Source organism: Leuresthes tenuis, unplaced genomic scaffold, assembly GCF_036924035.1.
Source record: "Leuresthes tenuis unplaced genomic scaffold, fLeuTen1.0.hap1 SCAF_5, whole genome shotgun sequence".
Classification (NCBI taxonomy): domain Eukaryota; kingdom Metazoa; phylum Chordata; class Actinopteri; order Atheriniformes; family Atherinopsidae; genus Leuresthes; species Leuresthes tenuis.
The window spans coordinates 6,273,590-6,286,713 of record NW_027325359.1 but is presented as its reverse complement, the minus strand read 5'-3'; the positions used below and the strand labels follow the sequence as shown (position 1 = coordinate 6,286,713).

General features: G+C 39.4%; 1 protein-coding gene across 5 annotated transcripts in view; it reads right to left on the bottom strand.

Annotated features, from left to right (window-relative positions):
- The window catches only part of magi2b (membrane associated guanylate kinase, WW and PDZ domain containing 2b), an 82,324-nt gene that overhangs the window by 27,412 nt on the left and 41,788 nt on the right, over nucleotides 1-13,124 (bottom strand). For all 5 annotated transcript variants that reach the window (XM_072385623.1, XM_072385619.1, XM_072385620.1 and 2 more), the window contains exons 4-6: nucleotides 9,455-9,679; nucleotides 7,771-7,999; nucleotides 6,542-6,621 (exon numbers count right to left, since the gene is read on the bottom strand). In XM_072385623.1, the coding sequence (XP_072241724.1) occupies nucleotides 6,542-6,621; nucleotides 7,771-7,999; nucleotides 9,455-9,679 (534 nt within the window). The remainder of the gene's footprint in view (nucleotides 1-6,541; nucleotides 6,622-7,770; nucleotides 8,000-9,454; nucleotides 9,680-13,124) is intronic.

Sequence of the window (13,124 nt, the reverse complement as noted above, 5' to 3'; positions counted from 1 at the left end):
TTGGGTTTCTGAAGTCCCTTTCTTTTCAATTAAAAAAAAAAAAACTCAGAAAAGCCACAACCCTGGAACTTTGTTTGGGGCAGCATATGCTGAGGAATATCTCATTCAGTGAGGTGTTCAGATCTGCAGTGGATTTATGCGCCACACTCGCAGGTCAGAGTAGAATTATCCAGCCTCCCCAACTTCATCTCCACTCGACTTAAACAACAAATCAAGCGGCAGTCACCGTATCTCAGAAGTGGGAAGTTGAAGCCATTTTGCTGTCGCTTTTTACTTTGCCAATAAACATCATGTTCACATCAGCAGATATAAAGTTAAGATATGAATGAGATAATAATGCTCCACCAGTGCTTTGTTTTCATATTTTCTATCTTAACTAGGAAATATGGCCTCTCATTGGCACGCTTTAATTTTTCCTAGTGTAGTGTTTTAAATTCTATTATGCGAGTTTTGACTGGTGTTTTGCCCAGCTGTGTGGGCTGTTACAGTTTTCAATCTGTGGTGTGGTGTTTCACCAGCCAGGGCCACTTACAGCGTGACTGCGCCTAAAAGAAGTCAGTACTAAATGTCTATAGTCAAGCTGCAGATAAGGGATAAAGTAATTATAAATATATATATATAAGCTCTCTCATACCGTAATAACATAGTCCAAAAGTTATACATTAAAACTGGCCTGTCTGTATAAATGTATAAATTCATGAGTGGAAAAGGAGCATTTTTTTCTAATTTTTTTTTTTAGTTGTTTTGACCAAAACATGTTACAGACATGGTATTAAGACCTCAAGAAATGCAGTCAATTTGAATAAGAAATGGACATTAAACAGTATCTTTCCTTTAATACCATGGCTGATTTGTGTATAACAATTAAAACGTTGACTTGAGCATGACTCTTGTAGCAATAGTTAGATAAATAGATAAATTAATTATAAAACTCCTTTTTTCCTCAGTTACTGTTGTAATGATCCTCAAATCTATTAATGTAGACTTATCTGTTATCTGTTTTAAAATATACAAATCTGCATGACAAATTTGCAGTTTAGTTGATTTATGGCTAATTTGTGACTTTCACTCACCTCCACTAAAAGAATAAAAGGGCCACCTGGACAGTTTTGATTCATTACACTGACCAGTCATGGTTTGACGGGGTTACATCCATACCAATAGAAAGTGGGGTCACTGTATGTGATCAATGATATCTTGTTTTTTGCCAGGGCAACTGACCAACCTGAGCAGAAGGACCTTTGCAGGACGAAAGCCTTAAAGAGATAAGGGCTAAAACAAAGTGTTACAGGGAGAAGGCAAAATGATAAACTGCAGCCAAGTACAGTATGATAAAAACAACTCCCATTTGAACATTTAAGCATATAAATTGAGAGAAATAATGTGTTTTTAGAAATATAAAATCCATCTTAAAATGAGCAAAAACGTACTCTTTAACATAAACAGTATTGCCTTGAGTCAAAAACTATTGAGCGTAGATAAAAGATTAAACCAAAACAAAGAAAAATAAATAGAAAGAAAATGATCTTGATCCAGAAATGAAGGAGTTTACCAACAGTGATGTAACTCAGAGGTAACATTTCTCAGTATTCATGTCCTGTCTGTGGATGCCTCAAATGCAAACCTGTCCCAATCTCCATTTGTCTCCACATCAATCTCTTTAAGAAGAAACACTGGCTTGGCATCTTTTTGCTCCTATAATTCCACAATTTCTCATATTTCTCTCCTCTCTAATCTCACTTCCTATTTCCGTATCCTCTCCATTTCTTTCTCCAGCGGTTGCAGACAGTATTCTGACACTGTGAAGTCAGCTGGGTGCCTGCTCGTAAATGACCACAAACAGCATATTTTCCATCAACAGCACCGGGGGGTTACTTCAGAACTGTGGTGGAAGTTGAGTGCATATAAGGCAGATATGAAACAAGCTCTTGCCATCCTTTTGAAGTTTGTCCTGCTCTATTCTTGCCTTCTCTGTGCAAGAAAGGAGATATGGAGTTGTTTTATGCAACACTGACAAACAAAAAGACTGAAAGTGAAACCATATCTGTGGTGACAGCCCTTTGAACTCTGAGTCGGCCTAAGCATATAGATACAGTACATCACATGCAATCAACGGTTGTACCAACACATCAGCACAGACAAGCAGCTTCTTAAAGTCACCCGAAATGCGGCATGAGAGCAAAAGAGGCTGAGCTAGGGGAAAGGGAATAGTGAATGAGGATATGAAATGCCAAAGGAAAAGTGAAGCAAAGAGACCAGACATGCATGAGATGGAAGCAATGGAAAGCGCTAACAAGAGGGAAGAAGAAAACCAGCAATGATGAAAGTATGTCTGAACATTTGTCTGCTCCCTGTCTGCCTGAGGCTGTAAGACTCTGAGAATTCAGCCAGAGGGGCAGTTTAAAACAGTACCATCATTTCCTGATGGTCCCTGCCCACTTTTATTATGTTATCAGATATTCTTGCATAATCTGACATATTTTCTTCCATGCACACGTCATCATTAGAAAAAAATCTAAAACCACAGCTAGAGGAATAAAACATAAAAACAGCGAGAGGAATGTAAAAAGAATGTCATGCTAGATTAAACTACTAAAAATTCCTCGGTCATCCTTGTGGCTACAGAGCTATTTAATTTATTTCCATCTCTTTTAAACTGTTTTCTGGAGGATGTGAATTCAAAGGTGCGGTGAGAGGATGTGATGTGTCATCCAGGGCCTTCACAAACAATCTGCGTAAAGCCTTTGATTCAAAATCCTCTGCCAGCAGCGGCTGCTCAGAGCATTGAGTTCCTCTATCGACTGCATCCCTGAAGATGCAGGCATTAAAAGAGAGGAAAGACAAATCATCCTCACATTCTGTCCAGTACATTTCTTTCAGCCTAAAACTCGACCGTTTATCGTCACTGTATAACTGGTAATATGAATTTAAGGTGGTTTAAGCATTTGTTTAAAGAAGCTCTCTAAAACCTCGGGGGTTTCTAGAAAACGTAGAGCTGTCCACTAAAACCTTTTGTTTCTCAGCTTCTGAAGAAACAAGAAATATCAAATAAAAAAACACTTGAAAGGGTTGAACCTTCAGCATTTTCTTTTAGTGTGGTAAATTATTCACTTTGATCTTGTGTCCATCTACATATTTTTTAAACCAATATGACAGTTGGTATGTCTTGAAAATGTTGATGTGATGCGAGTGTCACTTAAAGCACACATGTTGCATCAGGTCACAGCTGGTTAAGATGAAGAGCTTCAACTGCACCTTGTGTTTTGCATAACACACACGTCAGCTGCTGGTGATACAAGGTGTGCATGTTAACAGGCTAATATGTTAAACATGGTAAATGTTTTCCTTGCAATGTAATTGTAATCCTAATTGTTTTAGCTCCTGTGATGTCAAGTAAGGCAACTTTATTCCTGCTTAATGCAAAAGACAAACTTAACCTGCTTTAACTTTCAATGACTACTGAATGTGATAAGTTTATTTACTTGCATACAGGATATTGGCTACTTCTGAAAAGTGATTTTGTTTATTTTAATTTGTTTCCAGTGAGCAACATGCAGGCTGTGTGTGAACAGTGAAAAGAGTGAAGAGAAGGGGGAAAGTTATGAAAGGGGAGATGTGGATGCAAATATTTGCATGTTAAAGAAAAATAGATACTCACTACTTTCCTAAATCTGGACCACAAAGCTCTGTGTGATGAGTCTGCTCTGAATGCGATCCAAAGAAAACAGGGAATCATTCTCATTCCTGTGTTTTTATGTAATTCTTGAATTTTTTCTTCCTGCATTATGCCCAATTACAGAGCGAATAACAGTGTCAAACTAATCCTGATTGTACACAGAATAACTGTTCATTCTTAAATTTAAAAAAAGGTTTCTCACATTGCAGCAGACACTCATCTTAGAAAACAGGCAGTACTTTATTGCAGGATTTCGACAGAAACAGGGACGAAACTGCATAAGGTGATAGAGACTAGCTAACCAGCTCTTTCTCACATCGATGTCTTAAAGAAAAATTAACACACAAAAAAACGTATGTTTTTAAAGTTGTTGCATTAAATCACAAAGACTAAACTTTGTTGTTGATCACAGGAGACACTAAAAACAACCGATATCTGCCAAGACAAACCTGAAATATGTCAGCCATTCTTGAGGACTGTGAAGAGTTCAGTGCGTGTGTGTGTGTGTTTGTTTGTGTGTACGAGCCAGTTGGTGCAGACCTGAGCTGTGTTATTAGAATTCCTGTCACAGTCTGGCCCTTTACTGGGCAAGAGAGAAGAGAGAAAGATGGAGAATGAAGGTGGAGGAGAAAAAGAGAGGAGAAAATTGAGAAGAGGGAGATTGAATGTTGAGAGAGAAGAAAATGGCGGGTAAGGAAATGCAGAGAGGAGAAGATTGAAGAGATGGAGAACAGGAGAGGTAAATAAAGTATTGATTATGATCATGCTCTGGTGAATCACATCACAGAGAAGAGAGGTTCACCTTATATAGTTATATACCTGATCACATGAAGGCACCATGTTACTACATCTGCACAGGTCACCACTTTTCTTAAAATTATCACAAAACGTTCAGTGCGTCCAGTTTGGATCTTTTATTTTCTTTTTTGATTTCCCTGAAACAGAACTCAGAAGGCAATGATGTTGAGCCACCAAAGTCAATAATAAACTGATCCTATACTATGTATCCCACATTTTACATCCCGTAGATTCTCTTTTTTATCCAAAAACTCCAAAAATCCACATGAACCACATACATTATACTGCTGCTCTAAAGACAAGACCATAACCGTTCAGGTCCCAATTGTACAGGAACAACAGATGAACCCGAGGCGCCATAAAATCACAAATATGCTCATCTTCACTAAACATTTTCAGGCAACTGTTTCTATTTCTGGATAAATCTGCTTCTCAAATTACTCAATTACAAGTGCGCAAGAGTAAATTTACTGTTTAGTTCATCATCTTACTGTTGTCAGCGGGTTGTAAACATAGACTGTCAACATGATATGGATGTTGCCATGGTAATGTCGTCCATTTATTTGTGATCTTTTTGGTTTTTTTTGGAGTCAGGAGTGATGTGAAGTGATGCTTGTGAGTGAGAATCTGAGAACAATATGGAGATGCATTAAGAAGTGTCAGTGATGCTTGCTTCCGACTCAAAGCTTTCCACTCTTAATAATGCACAATGCTGGCTCTGATGTGGTTCTGGTGGGTCAGTTATATGAAAATTCTCATCCATTCAGTTGTCTTGATGAGTTGATGAGGATTAACTTCCGTTTTGAAGGAAGCATCAAGTGGCCAATTGAGAAACTGCTATTTTTGGCACTTGAGTGCTGGCTTTTGAATGTTTCATCCCTTGGGTTATCAGGGAGTAACATGATAAAAGGTTTGCAAACGGCTGAGCTAGAGCAGACAAACATGCTTCAATCCACAGCTGAAACAGTCCCAAACAAATAAAATTTTTACTCTTGTTCATGAAAAAAAGTCTTCTGTTTTGCAGAAATTTATTTTGCCAGTGGCCAAAAGCCAACGGCCTACAGGCACCTCACAGCTGTCTCCTAAGAGATTAACAAGATTTGGGCATTGTTTGTGTCTGGTTAAGGCTTTGTTTTACTATGGAGGTATAAAAAGTTGTATCATAGAGGGGCTATTCTCACTTTAGTACTTTGCCCCATTCCTCACAGACTAGCTCAGAACACTATGCGCCCTGCCTTGTTCGTCGGCCCAAAGCAGGTCACTAAAAAGTGAGAGGATGTCCCTCTTTTAAACTACGTCAGGAGGGATCAAAGAGAACTTCTGGTATTCTTTAATCTGAGCCCAGTTATTTCTTGTAATTGGTTATAAATAAATGGATAGACACAAAATCTGTTCACTCTGACCCATATTAACATGGTTAGATACTAATAATTAAAACATGAGCATGTCAGTTTCAAAGCACTTCCCTGCTGTGGACATCTGTGCAGTGTTACACTGCAGCTTTTTAGCAGTTACCCCACATAACATTGCAGTCTAACTGCAAAAACTTTTGTGCCTATAAATAATTTATACCTAAATTGAAGATGGGTTCAATTAGGGCCCAGGTACATAGCTTAGGACAACCTACAAGTTCTGAATCACATCCAGACTGAACAACCTGCGCACTCTTCAGATATGTTCAGGATATATATATGAGATATTTTTCAACTATTGTACAGTTTATAAAACAATATTTGAGCGACATTCCTCCCTGTGCATTTGTCAAAATTATGGAAGACTGGAAAGACTAGACTGGAAAGATTTGATTTTATTTGTCAACTTTAAATCTGAGCAACCTTCCAAAACCTGTGATGAACTGTGAGACCAGGAACAAACATATCAAATGGGTGAGCAATTTTGCAATCTTTTCCTCGAGGAAAGAAAAACTCAAGTTTGGATCAGATAGCAGGTGCAGAAACAGCAGGAGCAGCAGAGAAGGCAGACTTCTACAAATGCCCAAAGATGAATTTGACTCAGATGAACACAAGCTTAAGCTTTAAAGAGAACAAACAGACTGTTTAGACTCACCGTCTTCCCTGCATTCCTCCGGTGGCTTTGCTTTCTTTGCTAGCCGAGGATCGAGCCATGATGTAGTTTTGGTGTTGTGACTAGAAAAGGAGAAGAAGATGTGTAGATGAAGGAGGAGAGGTCAGAAAGAGAGAGAGAGAGAGAGAGAATGACAAAGAGAATGAAAGAAAGAAACAGTGCAAAATAACACTAATGACCAGTATGTGTGTTTCTGCATGTGTGCAGGGGGGCAACAAAAAATGAGGGGATTTCTGAGGTAAACTAAATGGCCATTAATCCACTAATTAGCCCTTAGCCACTAATTAGTGAGGGTGACAGGAGAGGGCAAAAGTTTGCACTGGTGTGTGTGTCTGATTAGCAGTACTGAGTCACATCAATTATTCAACACAAAGTCCAGAGTTGTAAAGTATACAGCCATACATAAACCATGAATCTGAAGTGAGTGTGTTATGTATGACGTATTTTCAAACATTTTTATGTTAATCATAATGGATTTAAAATACTTCACCTCTCCTAAAAGGTAAAGATGTAAAAATAATACACTCAGCAGGTTTATATATGCTATAACTTGACTGAGTCATCATGCTGGACTCAGGCCCTTGTCTCAAAATTCAAGCACAGGAGGGGAATGAAATTATTGACCCAAAGCATGTCCAACTCCACTATAACAGGTGGCTAAATGCTTCATTTTGCTCGTTATTGGGCTTTGTCTGGGTGACAAATTACAGTAACAACTAAAGGCACTAAAAATGTACCCGATGGTAAATTAGCACCATACAGAGTAGTGAAAACTTCTCTGAACATTTGTAAGTTCTGTAGATTCACTTTTTCTTTTTCTTTAACAAATTAGATGCATGCTGTCCCTTGTGGTTATTCTGTTGTTATCGGCTTCTGCTTTTTCTCAAAGCCCAGAATATGGCGCATGCAAACAGCACTTTGGCTAGTTAAGCCCAACTGAGCGTACGTATGACAGAACAATTCCAACTTCCAAGGGTCCAATTTACTGGCCACATGGAGCTCTAACTGTAGCTTGACGCATCTGTGAATGTAACTGAGCATTTGAGTGAGTGTGAGTCTGACTTTGAGAATTTTCCTTTAATAATTTCAGTCAACATTTTTATATTTGTTTTAAAAGTCTGGATTTAGTCTGACTTTTTTCTCACATCATGTAAATGTACTGTTTTGTGAGGGTGAAATGTCTTATATCTGGAGTAAAATTTGTCCCATACTCTATGAAGTAAACTTCTCCCTTCTCAGTGTAGGCCATCTCCCAGTTGTCAGGCAGAGGACCCAACTCTTCCTCATCCACGTCAGGGACTTTTGTGGGGGATTTGGAGGGAGATTTTGGGGCCTCCTCCCCTTCAGTGGGGGGCTCAGCAGATGCCAGGGCCTGGCTGGACCCTTCAACAGCAACCTCCCCAGAGGCATCTGTGCTCTTGTCCTCGTGTTCACTGGACTCTGTGGACCACACACACACACAGTTATTCTCTCATGATGCCCATACACACATTTAGTCCTGAATGCTCACTACACACGCCATGCATGATGAGTCAGAGCCAAGCCACTGCAGAGCTATGAACCCCCTGGAGACAGAGAGAGAGGGCGGGAGGGGGCAGATGGAGTCTGAGGACAATCAACATGAGCAGAAAACAACACAGTCGGAAATGGAAAAACCGGGAAAGACAGAGACTATGGGGTCAGACACTGAATCAGAAACACGAGGAGATGCTTTCAGAAGGAGGAAAAAAATCTAGTGGCAACTAAGGCAGAGGATGAGGAGCATGTGTTGGAGGGTAGAAATACCACACTACATGATTCTATATTTTTCCTGTTTGGACTTCTTTTAAAAGAGGTGCAACAAACACAAAACATAATCAGGCAGTCATCCAGTCATAATTACATCTGCCACAGGTCTTACAGAAAAAGGACTGAGGGAAGTCTGGGTTCTTTCACAGTTCATATCTTCATCCAGACACCACATATTGCTGAACTTAGCACCAGTGCTAGTTCTACAGAGAAAGCTCTCCAGATGTAGCAAGGAGATAATTTTGTCAGGACATTAAAAATCAGACAGGGAAGCAAATTTGCAATTCACAAACAGATTTTAAGTTATGAGTAAATTAAATGACTGAGGGAGTGCTGTAGTTGTTAGTTGCAGTTTTAGTAGATGAAAATCGCAAACACGTGACAGTAAAAGAATAAAACGGAAACAATATGACATGCTTCAACGATAGACCACAAAGACAGATGGAGGAAGGAAAAGGAAGAGGAGACGGCATCGGAGACAAGACCACAGGGACGAGGAAAAATCAAGGGGTCGGGAGGAAGAGGATGGCAGAAGAGAGTAAGAGAAGTGTCAGGGTATTAATAGCAACAAGGACAAAGGCCAGTGGCAGAAAGACAGCAGGAGAGACAGAAAAATGAGAGAACAGAAAGACAGGAGATGAAGCCTTTATGAGACTCTAGCCTGTGAATAATAGTGGAGACATTAAGATGCCCTTGCACATTCTGTTCTATAAGGTTACTGCGAACCTGTTCGCTCACACTCATCTTGTAATAACTGCTCAGGGTACAGTTTATTGTAGCCGCTGAATGAGCTGAAGATTTGAAACTAGATTCTGCAAAAGAAGAGACTTGATTTTTACTTTAGGGTATAATAAGAATGATCAGTAACAACATCGATAACAACTGGCTTGTTTTTGTGGTTTGACTCAATCATACCAGGGGGACGGCAATGAACACAGTCAAGGACTTCAAACCCTGGATTCTTTTCGCTTACACGTGATGTTATAAAATGTCTTCATGATCACAGCTCTTGTAAAACAGAACACACTTTCAGCTGGAAGATAAAACTGTGGCATAAAAACTTCAAAACAAGAAAAATGTATCTTTTTCTCTCTTATCCTACAGTACCTGGTGTGATAGCCACTCCGTTGCCATTGACAACTGGGCTCTCCTCCTCCTCCTCCTCAGGCGGCTCCAGGCTGGCGCGCTGCTCCATGTTGCTGACCGACTGGTTCCTCTTTCTCTTGCCCTGGGCGCTTGGCCGGGCTCCGGGAAGCAGGGCCTCACTCACATTCAGAGGAGGGGCTGCCGGGGACGGCTCAGCTGGAGGTTTTGGTGTGCCGTAGAAGTTATCTGAGGGGAGACAGCCACAGATACCGTTGTGTTAGGGGACACATACATGAACAGAGAGGGACCTCAGGTGATATAACACAGTCTAGTTGGCCGAGTGGAAGTCTGCTGTTGGTGGGCAGCTGTGGTTTGGCAAAATGATTACCTTTCAGAATGTAAGCCGTCTGGACAGAGTGTAGCAGATAACTAGACTGAGTTACTGCTTTGTAACTAATTATTTCTCATACAGTAAGTCCAACAGATGTCGTGCACCTGCTGGCTGATGGTTGTGTAAAAAATTGGAGGTCACATTTAGTTGAGAATTTCTGATAAACATGAGAGTACAACTGAGTCCTAAATTCAGACTTTTCATGATTTACAATATGACATTGATGCGCAAAACAATAAAAGAAAAAGTTTATTTCCTTATTGTTTCATCAACTACAATTAAAAATTCTTTCACAAACAAAATTATAGAAAAAAATAATAATTAAACACGGTATTGTAATAATGGGAAGGAGTCCATAAACCGTCCTCTGGAAGCCAGAGTTATCAGTGTTTTTCCATCTCACTTCCATTTTGCTTGTAAGTTATATTTCTGGCTTATAATAATGATAAATCTTTTTCTACCGTGGAGCCTCAGCAACCAAATCCTGAATAGAAGGCACTCCGGGCGTCTTTCAGTTAATTTACAGTTCAGTCATTATTTCCTCAACACCTAACATTCTTCTGCATTATAATCTTTTAGACAGGATACAAACTGCAAGCCTGTGACAGCCACACAATGACAGTGACTCATCCTGAATTGTCTTTGTGGCACATTCAAATCTCCTATTCACACATTTCCAGGACATGACACAGTCTTTTACTGTATTTTCAGGTTCCTGACTTTCTGCTCTCAACTTGTCTTTTATTATGTTGCCTTGTGTTAGCTCATTGATGGTGTGTAACCTCAACACAAAAGTTCTGACAGATTGAAGATGAATGGCTGCAGCACATCGGAAAAAAATGTCCTTTGTTGAATCAAATGTTATTCTTACAACACGAGTAGCATGTTTAAATGTGTCTCTTAAATACTAAAAATGAAATCCAATTAAATCCTTTCATTTTGTTATCAACTGTTAACCACCACTAACTCCTGAAGACAAACTTGTAACTACAAAACATGAAGGACTGGGCATTAGACTGATAATCAGGATTTTATGAGATAATTATAATAGTTGATTATTTTTGATTGAACTGCAGACATCAGCCTCACACACCTGAAGCTGAGAGTAAGCTGTCAGCTGTCTTGCCGACATGTAAAACTGATCGATTCCTTCTCTTATTGTCTGCAAGCTGCTGCAGTCAGTGTATATCATTAATGCCAAGACAGTTCAATGATGTAGCCAGCAACACCATCTGAGAACTGCTTGCATGCTCGATGGTCGGGGCAGACAGGATTACATTCTTCCACTTTTCACACTTTGTGTTTTTGTTCCATTTTTTGAGTTGTTCAACATTGAAGGGGAAAAGTTTCAAAAGTTTAGCAATAGCAGCGCCTTCCATGGTATTCAGCAGTTTTGAATGATACTGGGTTGCCACAATGTTGGTTTAGCTCTGTAGTCATTTCATTAGTTATAGTTCTGTGATTCCTTGACACAATGAGTTTTAATGCTCTGCAGTCGCTGTCAACGAGTTCCATCCTAAAGTTTTTCTTGTCTCAGAAAGGCCAAGGTGGCACAGACTCGGTTACCAAAGTTTCCAAGAGGAGAACATGTCCCTTTTCAAGAATGAATACATTTGTAGTTCAAACCATTTTTTCTACATAATGATGCCTGCAGAGTGTGAGCGTGCATGGTTGTTTGTCTCGTTTGTCTCTATGTGGCCCTGTGATGGACTGGCGACCTGTCCAGGGTGTACCCCGCCTTTCGCCCGATGACTGCTGGGATAGGCTCCAGCCCACCCGCTACAAGATTAACGGACTGTCGGTATAGAAAATGGATGGATGATGCCTGCATTCTCTACGATTCTGCTTTCAAGGGTTAAAACGCTGCATTCCGTTCTTATGATTTCATGTAATGACTCTTATAAAGCACATTGTAACATCCGTTTGTAAAAGGCTTTATAATGTTACCTTTCCTTTTTTAAACTGCCAGAGAATTTTAAATACTATAAGAAACGTGATTGTCTTTTTGAGTATTTCTTCCGATAAAGCAATTTAGTAGGGTCCATCGAGACCAGAAGACAAGCTTAACAACAGGATGTAGAGTAACTAATCCTTGCTTTATTTCCAGCATGTTAGATTACTGTAAGGGCCTTTCACTCTCAGACCACTTCAGCTCATTCAAAGTGCTGCTGCCAAGTCATCACATGTTCAGGAAAACACATCAACACATCACACAAGTCTTTGCAGTAGCTCTCAGTGCATCAGACAAAAAGTTACAAAGCATCTGCTTATCTATAAATCTCTCAATGGCTGAGGGGAACAAAACATATGTGACTACTGTCTTTTATTCTAAAACCTCTTTTCTACTCTAGTTATCAGAAAGAGGGCTGTTAACGGTTTCTTAGGTAGAAATAAAAGACGGACAAGTGATATTTATCCACAGCTCGAACAAACTCCTCCAGGAAATTTAACTCTGACTTTGAACGTTTTTAAATAAATAAAATTGCTAAAAACATCTGTATTCCGCAAATTAATCTTAAACACTTGCAAACCATCAATTCTTTCTGCATTTCACTTTTTGTATTTTATTTTATTATTTTCTAAAGCATCATTACTTTCCTTTGTGTATGAAATAAAATGTCCTGCATCGTGCAGCTTTAAAAAGAACAGACAATATGATATTGATTGGGCCGTTGTACTTTCTGTGTGGATTACCTTAAAAAACAAGCACAATCACAAGATTAAAACCAAAATTAAAAAATTACCATGACATTAACAATACTGCTGATAGAAAAAACAAACAAAAGAAACAAACTGAGAATGGCTCATGATAAGTATTGTACAGAAGATTTGATACACAAAGACTGTCGATGCATCTTACAGGAAATACATTCAATATGAACATATTTACTGTATCAGGAGAATATCTCTATTTTTAAGCAACCTTAGAGTTTGGACAGATTCAGTTTATTCAAAGATAATTCCTGAACAGAGGATACAGGAAACAAGACATGAAGCCCACCTCACTTGCTGCTCATTCTCAGAGCAGTTACCTGCTTTATTCTCACGTGTGCAAAATTGAACATTATTAACACTCCTGTACTTTGCACAGGGGATTTGGACATTTGCATTCCCACATACTTCTCTGTGGGCGAATGTCTTGAAAAGTTCAGGGCTGCAGTGCATGTGTGAAAACGGTGGCAATAAGAAATGCAATGAGAGGTCAGGGACAAAGGAAAAAGAGGAACAGCAAAGGAAAGATGCAGGAAGGAGGCTGCAACACTGCACAAGAGCAGGATCAGCGTTGAAGAGTCCACAAAC